Source organism: Haliotis cracherodii, unplaced genomic scaffold (genome assembly GCF_022045235.1).
Source record: "Haliotis cracherodii isolate W230 unplaced genomic scaffold, xgHalCrac1.p SCAF_15, whole genome shotgun sequence".
Taxonomy (NCBI): domain Eukaryota; kingdom Metazoa; phylum Mollusca; class Gastropoda; order Lepetellida; family Haliotidae; genus Haliotis; species Haliotis cracherodii.
The window spans coordinates 2386008-2405936 of record NW_027266270.1 but is presented as its reverse complement, the minus strand read 5'-3'; the positions used below and the strand labels follow the sequence as shown (position 1 = coordinate 2405936).

The 19929-nt window shown below is 42.6% G+C and overlaps 1 protein-coding gene and 1 pseudogene across 1 annotated transcript; both read right to left on the bottom strand.

Moving 5' to 3' along the window:
* Positions 1-311: 311 nt before the first annotated feature.
* Positions 312-3031, bottom strand: LOC139461709 (acetylcholine receptor subunit alpha-L1-like). Its single transcript, XM_071243166.1, has 4 exons — positions 2956-3031; positions 1974-2107; positions 1560-1714; positions 312-924 (listed from the first exon to the last, which is right to left on the bottom strand). The coding sequence occupies exons 1-4, from the start codon at positions 2999-3001 to the stop codon at positions 561-563; spliced, it is 699 nt and encodes a 232-aa protein (XP_071099267.1). The 5' UTR covers positions 3002-3031; the 3' UTR covers positions 312-560.
* A 2601-nt stretch (positions 3032-5632) lies between these two features.
* LOC139461708 (para-nitrobenzyl esterase-like) lies at positions 5633-19665 on the bottom strand (annotated as a pseudogene).
* Positions 19666-19929: the final 264 nt, after the last annotated feature.

The window sequence follows — 19929 nt, the reverse complement described above, 5'->3', positions numbered from 1 at the left end:
TTCCTCGTATAAATGTATTTTCCTACCTCACAAAAATCTAGCTTTGCGTTTCATTTCTTGAAGGGTATATTTTTAGTTTTGGTCTTTTATGAAAGACATGCTTCTGGTTGTATGTGATGCTGTAGGTGTTCAGTTGACGTTCAGTAGTGTATGTGTCCCCCGTTGGAATCGTAGGATCTACACCGAAACGTCGCACTAATTGTAATAAAGAAGTTGTTCACCCATAGAAATTGTCTTTCTTCATCACACCAACTTTTAAATGCCACTGAAAGAAGCTCAGTAGTGTGGACAAACAAACATGATATCCATGCAAATGACTTTATTGTTGTTTCTTTAATCTGCTGATTGTACACTATTCCGAGCGGAAGTTATCAATAACTTACTTATTGATGTAAGTGGGAATTACGTTAATCGTAATATAACATCAAGGTCCAGTCAGATACACCTTGTTAAACCTTGTTTCTCCAATAAACTCCAAAACAGTTCGAATACGTATAATTTGAAATGGTTTCAGGTTTCTAATCTGATTCATGTCTTATTTATAAACTACTACAACCTTTTCAATGAAACAAACTCCAGCCCAACAGACCATGTCTTTTAGCTTTCAATGTCACTGAAGCAGTGATAGCAGGGTATGGTTCGGGGCAGCATTCGTAATGGTGAACACGTCTTTGCATGGAATGCTCAGTGATGTCCCACTGGTCATCGTGGTAGTACTCCGAGACGTCGATCTCCGGGCCTTTGTTCTGAACGTCCAAAATGTTGCCATTATACGTCCACGAGCCAATCTTCAGGCTACACGTCACAGTGCCGTCGGTGGTGTAGTGCGATACGTCACATCGAGTCTTGATGATGGTTGGGGGTATGTAGTACACGAGTCCGCTATGGAACACAACCGCGGGCACATCAGTGACGACTGTATGTCTGAAACATTATTGTATAGTAAACATTATTGTATTGTATTTGTATTGTGAACAAATATTGGTTTGCCGGATCCAGATTGGACAACTTACATCCTGCAATAACCAGAAATGTTCAATTTCATGGTAGAAGGAACATACTGATATACGTTTTTCATTAATCGGGTTGATATGGTAATATAGTGGTAACAGTACTCGCGTCCGCCTCCTTGGTCTAGTGGTAGAGCGTCCGCCCGGAGCGGAGAAGGCCCGGGGTTCCATGGGTGCGTCATACGAAATGACACTAACAGATGCTACTTGTTGTTACCCTGTCTGGCGCTCGGCATTAAGGGGCTAAAACAAGGACTGGTCGGCTCGGAGTCAGTATACTGTGTCTGAGTGGGGTATTCATGTTAAACTGCGGCATGGTATCTCAGTGAGCTAGCTACCACCATAAATTGGCATCAGTCAGGATTAGTACATGCAGGCACACACGCACGCACGCACGCACGCACACACGCGCACACACACACACACACGCACACACGTGCATGCACGTCGCTATATTAGTGCAAACATCTTGGACACGACGTTAAACCCCATTTCACCTCACCTTAATTAAGTAGTCGCTGTTTTTTTTCTCCGGATTAAAGTACTCACCCCCGGTAGGGAACAATGTCAGGGGTCCATATATTGGAATGAGGAAGGTTCATCACGGTAATTCCCATGTAGTCCGAGGGTTCCCATGCCAGCCTGCTGTCCTCCCACTCATAGTTGACCCACGTGTCCAGCACAGCGTCCCCTGTCCTCAGATTCTGAAGACAAGGACGGAAGTAGAGAATAACCCTCTACACCAAGGATGTAATATTCTGAATGATGTATGTTAGGATCCTGGCAAACCAAAGGGACGCAACTCACAATGAATTATAGCGTGCCTCCTAATCCAAAGAGTTGTAAGATTCCTTAATTTGTTTCACTGGACACATTTATTCTTATTTAGATTGAAACTCGGTTTGTTAAAATCAGGACCTGTTTTATCCAGCATATAACACTATACGTGTATTGGCGACTCACCAGCGAGGTGATCTTCAGCAGGGTCAAGTTTATTGTCACGTTGAGTGTGTCGTCCTTTCCGTCGACAGGGATGGTGTTTTTTGCCTCTCGTGACATCAACTCTTTGTACAGAGGATCGTACCGCTGACATTGGACTGTAACACATTTGTTAGATCATCAGGTTTTGGAGAATAGTTGAGTGGTCAAATTATGCAATATCGTGAAGTAGTACCTCACGGATTGATAATAAACGTACTTTATATCTGTACTTGGAATTGCTGAATAGTAACAGGTTTATGTAACAATCAACAAAAAGGCTTTCGTTTGAACACTTTTCTTTCATTCTCGCCCTTGAATTACGTCATTTCCAAAACAATACGAACTTTGCACAACCCACAACTTTTTATGCAATCTTACACAATGGACAACTGGAAACAATCCTCGGAAGGAAAACATCCGTCTTATGAAATATCATTGTACTAAATAATCCTAGTTTTGTCATGTCTAGATTCGATTATTTACAGGACGCTGTTATTTGTGTTACTGCAATATTGAGGAGTGCTGCTTGCTTACAACAAACAATATATATAACGAATATAGTTCGCTGGAATATAGTATATAGTTATATGTAGTAGTTATGTTATAGTTGTTATATAGCAGTAACAGTGTCAATGTACGAAGTCGATTATTTTCCGGTGCCCCCAGTCATGATATTGATGGAATATTGATAAAATAGCATTCACTCTCTGTTCAGTGTTAACTCCAAAATTCAGTGCGGGGCATTGCGAGTTATTCAATTACTGGTTTGAATCGTCCAGACTCAATTACCGGTATTTACAAACCACCAATACTATATTCCAGCGAAATTTATCGCTATGTTCTATTCAAATTTGAGTCTGGACTTGACAAACCAGTGACCGAAAACATGAGCATCGGTTCACTCTCATGCAGCCAATAAATTGAACAGACGAACGACCTGATGCATTTGCTTCTTTGATCTTACCTGCAGCTAGACACGCCACAAACAGCACTGCCGTTCCTAACGCCATGGTGCCTTGCTTGGATAACTACTCCAGACTGATGCAGGTGGTTGATGATACGAGACAAAGTCACGTTATCGTTCGCTAACAGCAGACAACGTGCCAAAGTACTAAAGTCCGGTGTCCAGTGATGGTAATGGCCTTGTTAACAACCTATCACGTCCCTGGATCTCAGTGGTTATCGGATAACTGTGTCACAACGATCGCGCGGTGGAGAGTATGTTCTCAAAGCTACTTCAAAATTTAGCTTCTTGGTATGTTGATATCCCTTGCATTGTCAAAGCTGAGGCATCCATTGCTTCAGCTACCAAGTGACGTATAACAATTTTAAACGGGGATCTCTTTCTTATGACGGACTGCTTACAATGTTCATGACTCTGTGACCCCCAGGAACTGACCTTTCCAGCGAAAAGATCTTTGCACTTTTACCATGCTCTAAATAACTCTAATACTTCTTGACTGAAGAGGATCAAATTGGGCATGCATGTTCCGTCCGATCAAGACATTTTATTTTGTTAAAATCATTGTGATTTTATATTTATGTTTTGTTATGAAAAATATTTGAAAGAAACTCACAGAAGTCTTAAGTTGTTTTTTCATGAACCACCAGGCATAGACGTCTGATAAATACAAGACGACAAAAGAGAAAATTCTAAATAAAATTCTTGATTCTCTGATTGCAAATTTAAAAGCTTGGACAGAAATTTTGAAAGTTTTGAAAACTAATTTCAAAAAGCAAAATGAACTGTTCACATCTAATGAAAAACATTTTAATGCAACTAATGGCAATGATGAGAAAGACGCACGGCATCTCGGCCTGATGGTATTCTAAACCGGTTTTGGAAACTGTTTCCTTGCGTCCAAACACTATTACTTCGCTGTTTAAATGGATACAGGGGATGTTCCGGCTTGGTTGTGTAAAGGTCGAACAATAATTCCTCCAAAGAAAGGTGATTTGACTGTCCTTACAAACTTCCGCCCTATTACTTGCCTGAATACACAGTACAAAATATTCACAAGGTGTCTTACAGATCTTGTGTCATCACACTGCGCTTCCAATGACATTATTTACATGGAGCAGAAAGGGGCCAGGAAGGGATGTTGGGGATGTAGGGATCAATTGCTGGTTAAAAAAATGATTCTTAAAAAGGTTAAAACTTAACACTGTAACCACTCAATGTGTTGGATAGACAACACAACAGCTTATGATTCTGTATCTCAGGAATGAATGCTGATATCACTGGAATGTATCCCCGAGCGGCTACTTGTTTTACTTAAGTCTTCAATGAATTGCTGGGCAACTAAACTTGACATTTATCTGCAGGGGCAGGTGGTGACTTCGGAACCCATGTCTTTTCAAAGAGGAATATTTCAGGGCGATTCTTTTAGTCCTTTGCTCTTCTGTTTGTCACTAAATCCTTTAAGCTTTTTGTTGACGCAGAGGTCCATCCATGGTACGACCAAGAATATGTAGATGGCGTCATGGAAAATGATAAATGCAAAATTCTTTGGAATAGGCCTGTATATAGCCTCAGACGTATCCATGTCAACAAACCTGATGTTGTCCTTTTTGATAAATCCGATGAAGTCATTGATATTGTTGAATTTTCTGTCCCATTTTGACAAGATTCATGAAAAACATGGCACATATGCGGACGTCGCTTTCAAAATGTCACGCTTGCAACCCATGTACCACGTTGTTCGACTCCCCACTGTTCCCGGTGCCTTAGGTTTGGTACCTCCCAATCTGTTGACTGACATTGGGAGAGTACCCGGGTTGCTACCAGAATACAGCCCATCTGACAATCTGGGTAATGCAGAAGACTGCAGTGTTGGGGAGTCTTCACATTCTCTGAAAAAATCTGGCTGGGTTTGACTAGACAGCGCTTTCTGTGAGAAGTCCTATTCGCTGTATGGGCTGCGTGTAGAGGGGGCAAGAGTCCTTAGCTGATGATGAGCCTAACCAGCCCGACTGTGCCAGGATCAATCAAACCCTCTTTGCTGCATTTTTTATTTTAATCTGTACATAAGTATAATAATAATACATATAAAAGAGAATGAAGTGCTGTGTGCTCTGTGCGCATTTTACGCTTCAAACAATTAAGCTATGCAATTATTTGATATCAGATGACAACTCATTCTAAGTAACGTCGGATATTGAAACATACCCTTTGTCTAAGGGTCTAGTTAATCCACCCATAAGAGAAGAAGCCCTTATCAATCCAATATTGACATTCCTGTGAGTGATACGCCTGCACTGTATTAACATCATGAGAGATCAATGCTGTTGTGTTGGGGTAGGGCTGCCAATTCAGAGAATATGGAAACCCATTTCGGGCGAAAAATACCATTTCGGTTTGTTGGTTTCTCTTAAAATCAAGATTTTTCTTAGATGGCTCTGGAAAGTATGTTTTGAGGCCGCCAAAGAATACAATCCCATCCCAGGAGTGAAAGGCATAGGCGGATGCAAACAAGTTACCATACGCATGGACAGGTCGTGCCGGATGTGACGTAACGATGTAGCGATACACCCGCATGTTAGACGAAACAGCAATAGCATTGGCTAAAACATGATTTGGACATGTAACCCGGATGTCAGAAATGAGACTTGTGAGTTGATACTCTGGGGTGACGTTCAACAGCGGGGGATACAATTCCACGGCTTTGTTGGCGATGTCGCTGCCGAACAATGTCAGTTTGTCCATAACGTAGTCGGTGTAATCATTCCACGCCCACGTTCTGACGTCTGTGACAGGGGGGGATAAGTCCGTCTCCTGGGCTGTAGTGCCTGTTGATAAACAATTCTTCGCTCAGTGAAGAGGAACGAGACTTTCTCTTACAAGGTATATATCATATATACATCAGGCGGACATATAAAATAAGGTGTTGAGTTTTATCCTCAACATTACATTACATTAGTTTTCTGACACACATTTTGAAGAACTTTGTGGCGAGAATTGCAGTCGCGCTGCACAAGGCCTTACAATATCCGGGAATATTGACACATTGAAAGACAGAAGTAGCTAGGAGCCGCCATGATTGTTTAACACTATGTGCAAATATACATGATTTTGTACAACTTGTCGCACGTAAAAAGAGTGTGTATATGTCCAATATGTCCTTGATATGTTTCTATAGGAAGAAGGAAGCAATCTACGGATACCTGGCAGCTGTACATCACCCACGCCGCCGTCTAGCAGTTTCCGGGAAATATCTGTACATGATTACATTGCAAAAACCAATTTCTGGTGTCCCCCGTTTTAATAAACACACCGCTCTATTATGTAAATTAGTGTGAAAGACGAATATTCTGAAGTTGAGGAAAGTGATATCTTAATTGCAGTGAAGATAACACATGATATTTTACTGTGCCAGCAAAGTGAACATAACACTTTGACGGAAATGTTGCCATTCAAGAGTTACCTCCCCTCATAAGTGTCTAGCCCGTACACAAACTGTTGACGTCATTTTTACGTTAGTTTCACAATGACAAGGCAAATTAATGACAGATGGTCATTTATGGAGTTAATATCGCTTCTTGTCGTTTGTTATTATTCTCTTGAATATGTTTCGTTATAAACTGTAAATTTCTCATTTAACTCGTCAATTGAGACTGTTCGTTTCGCAAGCGCCATTTTTGTTACTTGACCAGCGTGTATTCTATCGCTTCCAACAGCGGTCTCGTAGTTTTTGTCCCTTTTCATAAAATTGCTATTACACGAGACCTCGTTCACAGGAACTCGATGATAGCGTGTATAACATAATATATTCGTATAGAGAAAAAACATCTCTATGTATATAGAGGGGTGTGATGTTTTTTCCTCTATACGAATATATTATGTTATACACGCTATCATCGAGTTCCTGTGACCTCGTTTAGTATTCTATATATTCCCTAAATCGGTTTCCTATTCTTAAAGGAAATGCTGACCTATGATAACCGGCACGTTCATCCCTCTGCCGGTCCGGAGTATCACCAGGGGCTCCTCCTCCAAAACATAGCCTGTAATGTCAAGGTCGACGTGTTAGGATTAACGGGTAAATGGGATAAAATTGTTCCAATTGTGATGTTAACTGAAGCAGTCACAATACACACCCCGGAATTGTTACCATGGTAACCGCCTGGTGCTTGTTTAGACAAGGCGGCCCTAATGACACATATGTACTAACTGCCTGATCCTCACTATACAATTTCATGGAATACCGATCAGCTACACCTAAAATCGGCTTAAAATATTTCAGTTGTCAGAAGTAAAACGTGTTTCATCAAATAAATGAATATACATATGGCTTCAAGCATACTGACCCGTGTTATAAGATCTGGGTAAGAACGGGTCTTCAGCAACCCATGCTTGCCGTAAAAGGCGACTGTGCTTGTCGCGAGAGGCGACTAACGGGATCGGGTGGTCAGGCTCCCTGACTTGGTTGATGCATTTCATAGTACCCCAATTGCGAGGACGGATGCGCATGAAATCAATCACTGGATTGTCTGACCTAGGCTCGATTATTTACAGACCGTCGTCATATTACAGGAATATTTAACAACAGGCAGTCAAGCATACTAATGTCACCATCACATTGTAAATATATATTTTCATCATGTTTGAATCAGCGTGGATATTGATAGCCATCGGCTTTAGTGCGTAGATTGATTTATATCACGTGGCAATTATACTACCATCAATTATAGCCAAAGCTCCGTTGAACTGTCCTCTCGTCGGGATTTCCATCAGGTCCGCCATGCTCCACCGCGGCCACTCGTCCCACGTGATGGACAAGGCCAGATCTTCTGCTGACTGGTTATACAGACAGTCGATGTCAAGGCAGCCGGTGTTGTTGAGGAAGGCGAGGTTGTCGGTGGATGCCTCGGACAGTGTCCTGTTTAACACCGGACTGGCACTCATCATCCACGCCCTGTGAAACAGGCCGGCTGACAGGGGGGACGCCAGCAGAGCTAGGATACTGGTACCCCCAGAACTCTGGCCAAACACTGTCACCTGGTTAGGACAGAAGGTCAGGTGGTAGACTTTCAAAACGGCATGGACTTTTAAAAAAATATTTATTTCATCGTCGTATCCTGAAGAATGCTGTGTTTCTGTTCGTCATTCGATCTCAGTGACAATTATAAATCAGATCATTATGCATATAGTATCGGCATATCAACACATGCAATGGTAAAAGCAAAGAAGGGGAAAATGAAACAAACCCTGCATTGTCGGTTACTATGTCCTACATACGTTTAGTGATTGTCGTTTTCGATTCAGAACGACCATTGCTGCTGACAGTAGGTTCTTTGCAGCCATGGCTATAGACAAAACACAACCCTTTTGCAGCCATGGCTATAGACAGAACACAACCCCTTTGCAGCCATGGCTATAGACAGAACACAACCCCTTTGCAGCCATGGCTATAGACAGAACACAACCCTTTCCAGCTGTGGCTATAGACAGAACACAATCCCTTTCCAGCCATGGCTAAAGACAGAACACAATCACCAAGCAATCATAAATACAGACAGAACACAATCGCCAACCGTCATGGCCATAGACAGAACACAAACCCTTTGCAGCCATGGCTATAGACAGAACACAATCGCCAACCGTCATGGCCATAGACAGAACACAATCCCTTTGCAGCCATGGCTATAGACAGAACACAATCCCTTTGCAGCCATGGCTATAGACAGAACACAATCCCTTTGCAGCTATGGCTATAGACAGAACACAATCCCTTTGCAGCTATGGCTATAGACAGAACACAATCCCTTTGCAGCTATGGCTATAGACGGAACACAATCCCTTTGCAGCCATGGCTATTGACAGAACACAATCCCTTTGCAGCTATGGCTATAGACAGAACACAATCGCCAATCAGTTATGGGCATAGACAGAACACAATCACCAAGCAAACATAACTATAGACAGAACACAATCCCTTTCAGCCATGGCTATAGACAGAACACAATCCCCAAGCAATTATAACTATAGACAGAACACAATCACCAAGCAATCATAGCTATAGACAAAACACAATCACCAAGCAATCATAACTATAGACAGAACACAATCGGTCATGGGCATAGACAAAAAACACAATCACCAGAATCCGCAGTCAATGCTTATAATTAAATTCGACAACGTAAAACATGTTTTATCTACAATAGTTTAACCAAAAACAGTTAAATATATCAAAGCAGACAAAAATGACGAGATTGATAAACATTCTAGGTGTATGAATACATACTGTGGCGTGACATGAATCAGGTGATCGTTTAATTTATGCACATAAGTTGACACGCCTACAAAGTCGGTAGCCAATCAACGGAGAGTAGGAAAAAACAATGTTCACAGGACCTGTCAATTAAGGTAAGAGCCGAGAAGAACTGCAACAGTCAGACTGTAACGAACCGGAAGAAATATGTCCGGGAGAAGGCAGCTGTTTCAAAAGACATGGTCAGTTACCGCCAGATTCAAACATTACTTCGCTGAAAACGGGAAAACACAGTTAGAAAAATGCTAGTTAGAAATGAAACCCGAAGACATGAAAGTTGAACCGAGGCGAGAGGGAAAAAACAGGCGAGCGAGCCTGCACGTTTGCTGTTTCATTCATTCTCGGCCTTCGGCCTCAAAGGGTAGTCTGGGCAATAAATATACATGAATGTCGCTAAATGTCATGTGCATGACGATACACGTGAGCAGAAAGGGAATTCCCTCGACTGTAATATTGGGATTCCCCGACATTCCGCAGTAATAAAAGTAGTGCGCAGCGGTGGGCGTGGCTTAATTTTTTACATTCATTGGGAAATGAATGCAATAACACGTGACCAATTCAGCTAATCAGAATGCAAGAATTTCAATGAACACAACGAAAATTTAATTATAATAACATGACAACCATGGATGTAGACGAAACAAAATCACCGAGCAGTTTTTATTGTTTTGGGTCTAAAATTGGTTTGAAGTTGATAAAATGAAATAACTTACAAGATGTACAGGATGACCATCGTATACATTAACTTAACCCAGTAATCGGCCCGCCCATTTATCATGATCCACTTCGACATCACATACCATATAAGTTTACGGCATATTACATGACGGAGTCGATCCGTGAACATCACGGGTTAAATAGGTCTTCAGCAACCCATGCTTGTCTCCCCGTGAAGATCACGGGTTAAATAGGTCTTCAGCAACCCATGCTTGCCTCCCCGTGAAGATCACGGGTTAAATAGGTCTTCAGCAACCCATGCTTGCTGTGAAAGGTGACTTTGCTTGTCGTAAGAGGCGACTATCAGGATCGGGTGGTCAGACATGCACGCTGACTTGGTTGATGCATGTCATCGTATCCAAATTGCATGGATCGATTCTCATAATGTCAATCACTGGATTGTCTGGTCCAGATTCCATTATTTACATACCACCGTCATATAGCTGGGATATTGTTGAGTGCGGCGTTAAACAACAAACAAACATGACGGACACGCCTCGAAACTAACTACACAATGTCTGTGTAGTTGCTATAGTTACCAGCGCTGGGTTGCCCCCGAAGTGCCTGATGTTCTCCTGTACCCATCTGAGCGCCAGCAGTTGGTCCATGAAGCCGTAGTTGCCGGAAGTGCCGGTTGCACTCGCACCCGTCAGGATGTCGAGAGCTAGGAACCCAAACACATTGAGGCGGTAGTTCATGCTGACGTACACGGCCTGCGTCTCTGCCGCCAATGTTGGCGTCGGACTGGTGTCGGGGTCATTTCCGCTCAGGTACTCCAGACTTCCACCATGAATCATTACCAGTACCGGTAGTTGCGCAAACTTGTCCAAGCTTGGAGTCCATACATTGAGATACAGACAGCCTTCATCGCCCCTGAATCTCCTCCGGCTTTCAAATGTTGTTTGGAAGCATGAATTACCAAATGAATCGGCATTCAGTGTGCCCTCCCAGCAGTTGGCGTGTTCAGGGGACAGAGGGACTGGGGGCTTCCATCTCAGACGGCCAGTGGGCGGAGATGCATATGGAATACCTTTAAACACGTGTATGCCATCGTGGGGCTCCCCCTTCACATGGCCACAGTTTATGTGTACTAACGTTTCCGCCAAATGTGATGACGTCACGGGAACATGTGTGGACGTCACTGGTGTGTGAGTGGACGCCACATTCACGCCATCGTGTATATCGGAACTCCTGTTGCTGTGAAACATTGGAACAGCAATAGCGACACAGAGCCCTGCTGTTATGATTATAACGGAAACGACGGTTATTACAAACTTTCTGACGCTGATTCCACGCGACGTAGCATGCTGTTCTGTAATCTCCATCACGCTACTGGGTTACCTGAAACAAAGAGTGAGTGAGTGAGTGAGTGGGTGACACATGTAGTAACTTGTAGTAACTTGTAGTAACTTTCTTTTTTAAGATATACTTCATGACACACATGTGCTCACCAATTGGTAATGTTATATATTATACGAGTACAGATATTTTTTCAAGGCATTATCATTTCCAGAAGCCCGAGGTCTTCCATTAACTGCCCGAGGGCTTCTGCAAATGATCATACCATGAAAAATAGCGTTACCGTTGTTATAGCTGAAATGGATAGAATTTGTTATCCAATAAAAATAAACAACAATTCATTATGGGTTTTGAAACATTTACTGCATTCAACACACAAAGAATGACACTGGCCTACTTTTACAAATATGGAAACGTCATAGAACCAACCAGAAGGCCGACCTTGGACTTTGTTAACAATACTAGCCGCCATGTTTAGCTCGACAACGTTAGTTATCTGTTGATGTTTTCACTGCTGCATGTAATTTATGGTACAATTGTTAAGATTGGCACTGGCAAGAAAGTTCATACTGCCCCCGAAAACACCAGGACCTTTTGTGGGAACTGAGTCAGAAATGTCCATAGTAAACCCAGGTTCAAACGATCCGTAGGACATGCCGACATGTTGTTTATGTGAGACATGGTGTTCAGCTACAGGTTCAGGGGAGTGAATATTTACATCAGTCGCAGGGATCTTTGGTACAAGAACAACATGTAGTGCTTCTCTTGAGGCCCGCTTCTGCGCACTGCTAGATCCAGAGATGTGTGTCAAGGATTCCTCAGACCTGTTTGTGATGTTGCACTGCTAGATCCAGAGATGTGTGTCAAGGATTCCTCAGACCTGTTTGTGATGTTGCACTGCTAGATCCAGAGATGTGTGTCAAGGATTCCTCAGACTTGTTTGTGATGTTGCACGGCTAGATCCAGAGATGTGTGTCAAGGATTCCTCAGACCTGTTTGTGATGTTGCACTGCTAGATCCAGAGATGTGTTTCAAGGATTCATCAGACCTGTTTGTGATGTTGCACTGCTAGATCCAGAGATGTGTTTCAAGGATTCCTCAGACCTGTTTGTGATGTTGCACTGCTGGATCCAGAGATGTGTTTCAAGGATTCCTCAGACTTGTTTGTGATGCTGCACTGTCAGATCCAGAGATTTGTTTCAAGGATTCCTCAGACTTGTTTGTGATGTTGCACTGCTGGATCCAGAGATTTGTTTTAAGGATTCCTCAGACTTGTTTGTGATGTTGCACATCTGCTTGGAGTCATCACCAGCATGGTGGGGGTATGTGATTGTGGATGCTCGGACAGAGTGACATGTGTACACCCGGGACAAACACGCAATTCTCGATATTTTCTGCTTTGTGGTACTCAGGGTATTTATACCTATAGGGGCATTATTGTACCTAATCCCGTTTTTTATCGAAGCACTTGCGTGGACCTTAATGATATGTCACAATCTAACAATCTGAATGTAGTTTTGACAGGTAGAAGAGATAGACGTTCACTGTATTTGTTGCTGACTCGTTCTCATACGTCTGGACTTCCTGGTCGGAATTGCTACCTCCCTGCCAGTTTTGGGTCTCCTCAGCCGATGCAAAGGTAAGATAGTGATTATTGTTATCATCACATTTTAGTTGAAGTGTAGTTTTAGTAAAACTTCTCCAACCTTCGCGTCTCCGACTCCCCGATTGGAAACACAGGTTGAACCAGATGTCCAAAGTTATCCGATATTTCATCCATATCTCCTTTCTCATTTAATGGTTTATGTTGTAGTGATCTTCCTCTCATCGCAAAGTACACTTTACAGCGAGAGTCAAACATGCTGTTGGCACGCACTAATCGGCCTTAATATTGCGCCAGTTGAAAGGGTCTCTCAGTGTTCTGTGAACTGCAGCTCTAAGTGATCTCAGGGTGCTGGAAATTGGTGGTTCTGCTTTCTTTGTTCGATATTCGGCATACAACTTTCGCAGAGTTTTGTCAGTGGAATTGATTGTTTGAAAATCTACCATGATTTTTCGCCGATTAGCCCAGTCAAAATGAAAGAAAAGATCCTTAAGTGATCTATTTAGCTTACATTGAGGAGAACATTCTGATAAATGTTAAAAAAAATAGATGTAATTTTTACGGAATTATTTGTGAATCATTTATGTTTTATTATCTCGGATAAATAAGTATTTAGCAGGGCCCAAATTTACCGGTAAATGCTTTGGCACCCCACGCAGTCAGCTTTGTTGTAATTCTGATTTCCCCTTCATCTGTATGTTAACGAGTTCTTCTTCAACTAAATCACTGTCGTTTTCAAATATATCGCTAACTTCAACCTGTTCAACCCATAACGAGAAATTAGGTTCGTGAAGCGCTCCTTCAATTTCACGAAGGGTCTCGGCCGTATCAATACTATCGCACGCCACCTTCCTTTGTTAGCATTCGGCATATCAAAAGCTGCACAGCCTATGACGTCACGTAACCACGAGCTCGATAATGACCCGTCGTCAAGCAATATGAGGGCATTGTCAATATATACAATAGCTACTCGATAATCGCAAAGAACAATGAAGAATGGTTTATTTCACGATAAAACAGTGTTCTATCATAACGTCATTTCTGGAGACTTAGACATGCGCTGGCAACTTGATGACGTCATATATTAGACGATCTTACTTTTTAGAGGGAAGTTTCTAGTAAGTTGTTCTCCATAGATGTAGCTTGGCCACGCAGATAAAGACAGTGGCCGAATGATCGCATCTAAAAGTGGGAGAGATCTGACAATCGGTATTAGGAGAAAAGGTACAGATGATCGACGTGAGGGTTGTGAGAATATGCGGGAAATACCAACCTTAACCCACCTGTTCGTAAAATGGACTTGTCCGACATAGCCGAGGTCGAATTCTGTTCAAGGAATCGTCATTATTAAATTTTGGTAAATATTATTAAAGCTTGTACATTTTATCAACATCCTGAAGGAGGTTGTACATAATGTTGATATCTCATATAAGAAATAAACGACTGCGCCCCTGTTTTATTCTCCCTGCAGTGTGTTATTGTACAATAAACAATTCCCACTCGTCATTCATTTCTTAGATAAAACACTGCAGGGTGAAAGAACCAATCAAGGCTGCGCTCCTCATAGTTTATTCTTCAACCGTCGCCCGCTCATTTCTGATAACATGCGGGCGGTTGAATGATAATTCTATCCATTTTACCAATGATTCATGATAAACATTAGGCAACGTTCGGTTTCTAATAAAACAACAATTTTATTACTTAGGACTCAAGGCTTCAGTCAAAATGGCAAATCTACATACATACACAAATTACTAAGTTAGAAGCCTAGTTCAAAATCCTTAAGTTGTAAAATAAATTTAAGAGTGCAGGGAAAAATGGAAACACTAGAAGCAAAAGTATAGTTTCCAGAGTGGTACACGACCATAGAATAATCCAAATTAGAGTTAAACTTTGATATCTAAAATGTTTTCCTGTCAACGTTTCTTTGGTGAATTATCAAAACGTTTACTTTTTCCTAATTGTAAAATGTTTCCAGATTGAATACATTGCTATTATGCAAGCATTATTAAAGATTAATCTAGATCTGCAGCAACCAGTAAACAACCTAAAACATGTTGGTTGTGGTTTGGTTTGGTTTGTTTGTTTATTTGTTGTCAAACAGCAATAAATAATCGAGTCTGGGTCAAACAATACAGTGATTGGCATCATGAGCATGGACCTAGGCAATTGGGATACGATGACAAGTATCAACCAAATCAGCGAGCCTGACCACCCGATCCCATTAGTCGCCTCTTACGACAAGCATAGTCGCCTTTTACAGCAAGCATGGGTTCCTGAAGACCAATTCTAATCTCCATGGCAGACGGAGACCTTCACCAGCTTTGATATTACAAATTATATACAATTTATGGATAACAACTTCTCTGTTATACTGTAATATATTACCGTTAGTCGCCTCTTACGACAAGCATAGTGGCCTTTTACGGCAAGAATGGGTTGCTAAAGACCCATTCTACCCCGGATCTTGACGGGTCGTAGTTTACACACACAGTACAGGGTAACAATGACAAACAGTCCTCCACGTAACACACACATAACATGGCCACACAGTACAGGTTAACAATGACAAACAGTCCTCCACATAACATACCCATAACATGGCCACACAGTACAGGTTAACAATGACACACAGTCCTCCACGTAACACACACATAACATGGCATTAGAGTACAGGATAACAATGACACACAGTCATCCACGTAACACACACATAACATGGCCACACAGTACAGGGTAACAATGACCCACAGTCCTCCACGTAACACACACATAACATGGCCACACAGTACAGGGTAACAATGACACACAGTCCTCCACGTAACACACACATAACATGGCAATAGAGTACAGGATAACAATGACACACAGTCCTCCACGTAACACACACACATAACATGGCAATAGAGTACAGGGTAACAATGACACACAGTCCTCCTCGTAACACACACATAACATGGCCACACAGTACAGGGTAACAATGACACACAGTCCTCCACGTAACACACACATAACATGGCAATAGAGTACAGGGTAACAATGACACACAGTCCTCCTCGTAACACACCCATAACATGGCCACACAGTACAGGGTAACAATGACACACAGTCCTCCTCGTAACACACACATAACATGTCCACACAGTACAGGGTAACAATGACACACAGTCCTCCACGTAACACACACATAACATGGCAATAGAGTACAGGATAACAATGACACACAGTCCTCCACGTAACACACACATAACATGGCCACACAGTACAGGGTAACAATGACACACAGTCCTCCACGTAACACACACATAACATGGCAATAGAGTACAGGATAACAATGACACACAGTCCTCCACGTAACACACACATAACATGGCCACACAGTACAGGGTAACAATGACCCACAGTCCTCCACGTAACACACACATAACATGGCAATACAGTACAGGATAACAATGACACACAGTCCTCCACGTAACACACACATAACATGCCCACACAGTACAGGGTAACAATGACACACAGTCCTCCATGTAACACACACATAACATGGCCACACAGTACAGGGTAACAATGACACACAGTCCTCCTCGTAACACACACATAACATGTCCACACAGTACAGGGTAACAATGACACACAGTCCTCCACGTAACACACACATAACATGGCAATAGAGTACAGGATAACAATGACACACAGTCCTCCACGTAACACACACATAACATGGCCACACAGTACAGGGTAACAATGACCCACAGTCCTCCACGTAACACACCCATAACATGGCCACACAGTACAGGGTAACAATGACACACAGTCCTCCACGTAACACACACATAACATGGCAATAGAGTACAGGATAACAATGACACACAGTCATCCACGTAACACACACATAACATGGCCACACAGTACAGGGTAACAATGACACACAGTCCTCCACGTAACACACACATAACATGGCCACACAGTACAGGTTAACAATGAAACACAGTCCTCCACATAACACACACATAGTACAGGATAACAATGACAAACAGTCCTCCACATAATACACACATAACATGCCAATAGAGTACAGGATAACAATGACACACAGTCCTCCACGTAACACACCCATAACATGGCCACACAGTACAGGGTAACAATGACACACAGTCCTCCACGTAACACACACATAACATGGCAATAGAGTACAGGATAACAATGACACACAGTCCTCCACGTAACACACACATAACATGGCCACACAGTACAGGGTAACAATGACACACAGTCCTCCACGTAACACACACATAACATGGCCACACAGTACAGGGTAACAATGACACACAGTCCTCCACGTAACACACACATAACATGGCCACACAGTACAGGGTAACAATGACACACAGTCCTCCACGTAACACACACATAACATGGCCACACAGTACAGGGTAACAATGACACACAGTCCTCCACGTAACACACACATAACATGGCAATAGAGTACAGGATAACAATGACACACAGTCCTCCTCGTAACACACACATAACATGGCCACACAGTACAGGGTAACAATGACACACAGTCCTCCACGTAACACACACATAACATGGCCACACAGTACAGGTTAACAATGAAACACAGTCCTCCACATAACACACACATAGTACAGGATAACAATGACAAACAGTCCTCCACATAATACACACATAACATGCCAATAGAGTACAGGATAACAATGACACACAGTCCTCCACGTAACACACCCATAACATGGCCACACAGTACAGGATATCAATGACAAACAGTCCTCCACATAATACAACCATAACATGGCAATAGAGTACAGGATAACAATGACACACAGTCCTCCACGTAACACACACATAACATGTCCACACAGTACAGGATAACAATGACACACAGTCATCCATGTAACATGTCCACACAGTACAGGATAACAATGACACACAGTCCACCAAGTAACACACACATAACATGTCCACAGACAGGGTAACAATGACACACAGTCCTCCACATAACATGGCCACACAGTACAGGATAACAATGACACACAGTCCACCACGTAACACACACATAACATGGCCACACAGTACAGGATATCAATGACAAACAGTCCTCCACATAATACAACCATAACATGGCAATAGAGTACAGGATAACAATGACACACAGTCCACCACGTAACACACACAGAACATGTCCACACAGATAGGGTAACAATGACACACAGTCCTCCACGTAACACACACATAACATGGCCACACAGATAGGGTAACAATGACACACAGTCCTCCACATAACACACACATAACATGTCCACACAGTACAGGGTAACGATGACACACAGTCCTCCACGTAACACACACATAACATGGCAATAGAGTACAGGATAACAATGACACACAGTCCTCCACGTAACACACACATAACATGGCCACACAGTACAGGGTAACAATGACACACAGTCCTCCACGTAACACACACATAACATGGCAATAGAGTACAGGATAACAATGACACACAGTCCTCCACGTAACATGTCCACACAGTACAGGGTAACAATGACACACAGTCCTCCACGTAACATGTCCACACAGTACAGGGTAACAATGACACACAGTCCTCCACGTAACATGTCCACACAGTACAGGGTAACAATGACACACAGTCCTCCACGTAACATGTCCACACAGTACAGGATAACAATGACACACAGTCCTCCACGTAACATGTCCACACAGATAGGGTAACAATGACACACAGTCCTCCACGTAACACACACATAACATGGCCACACAGTACAGGGTAACAATGACACACAGTCCACCACGTAACACACACATAACATGGCCACACAGTACAGGGTAACAATGACACACAGTCCTCCTCGTAACACACACATAACATGGCCACACAGTACAGGGTAACAATGACACGTAGTCCTCCACGTAACACACACATAACATGGCCACACAGTACAGGGTAACAATGACACACAGTCCTCCACGTAACACACACATAACATGGCAATAGAGTACAGGATAACAATGACACACAGTCCTCCACGTAACACACACATAACATGGCAATAGAGTACAGGATAACAATGACACACAGTCCTCCACGTAACACACACATAACATGGCCACACAGTACAGGGTAACAATGACCCACAGTCCTCCACGTAACACACACATAACATGTCCACACAGATAGGGTAACAATGACACACAGTCCTCCACGTAACATGGCCACACAGTACAGGGTAACAATGACACACAGTCCTCCACGTAACACACACATCACATGGCCACACAGTACAGGGTAACAATGACACACAGTCCTCCACGTAACACACACAGAACATGTCCACACAGTACAGGGTAACAATGACACACAGTCCTCCACATAAGTCACACAGAACATGTCCACACAGTGCAGGGTAACAATGACACACAGTCCTCCACATAACACACCCATAACAAGTGTCACCTTGTCTAGCGCAGTTGGACTCCGACAGTGATAGAACTGTCTGTAATAAAACACCAGGTCGAGGCATAACACCACCATTCACTCCGCGAGTACGTCGTGATATTAAGATTATACTACCAGTATTTATATCAATGTCGTTTCAGCATTCAGCATCTAGCAAATATAATCCGCACTCCTTGACGAGTAACATGCACATTCTCTAAGTACTTACACGCATTTAAGTCGACAGCCTTTGCGATGCCTTCCGTCTTACGATGTACGCATTCAGAGGTTCCCGAGTAGTGTCGGAATCTTACATGATAACATCATATACATACAAGAGTTGTGAAATAGCACAGGTAAGGTCTTTAAGAAGAAACATTATATGTCAAGCAAATATTGACCTAGAAATTGTATAACACCGTGAGCGCCACAGCAGAGAGCGTTGCGGCATTCAAGCAGTGAGCTCCAGTGAGCTGCATTTCAGTTATGCCACAGTGGAACAGCTTTATGTAGGTGAAATGGGGTTTAACGTTGCGTTCGGCAAGCGTTCAAGATTATTGCACT

What these genes read in the sequence shown, in the direction of transcription:
- LOC139461709 (XM_071243166.1), bottom strand. Translation starts at nt 3,001, where the DNA reads ATGGCGTTAGGAACGGCAGTGCTGTTTGTGGCGTGTCTAGCTGCAG. An exon ending in TGTGGCGTGTCTAGCTGCAG is followed by an intron (nt 2,108 to 2,955) that starts GTAAGATCAAAG and finishes AATGTGTTACAG; the next exon opens with TCCAATGTCAGCGGTACGAT. An exon ending in GACATTGTTCCCTACCGGGG is followed by an intron (nt 925 to 1,559) that starts GTGAGTACTTTA and finishes ATAATGTTTCAG; the next exon opens with ACATACAGTCGTCACTGATG.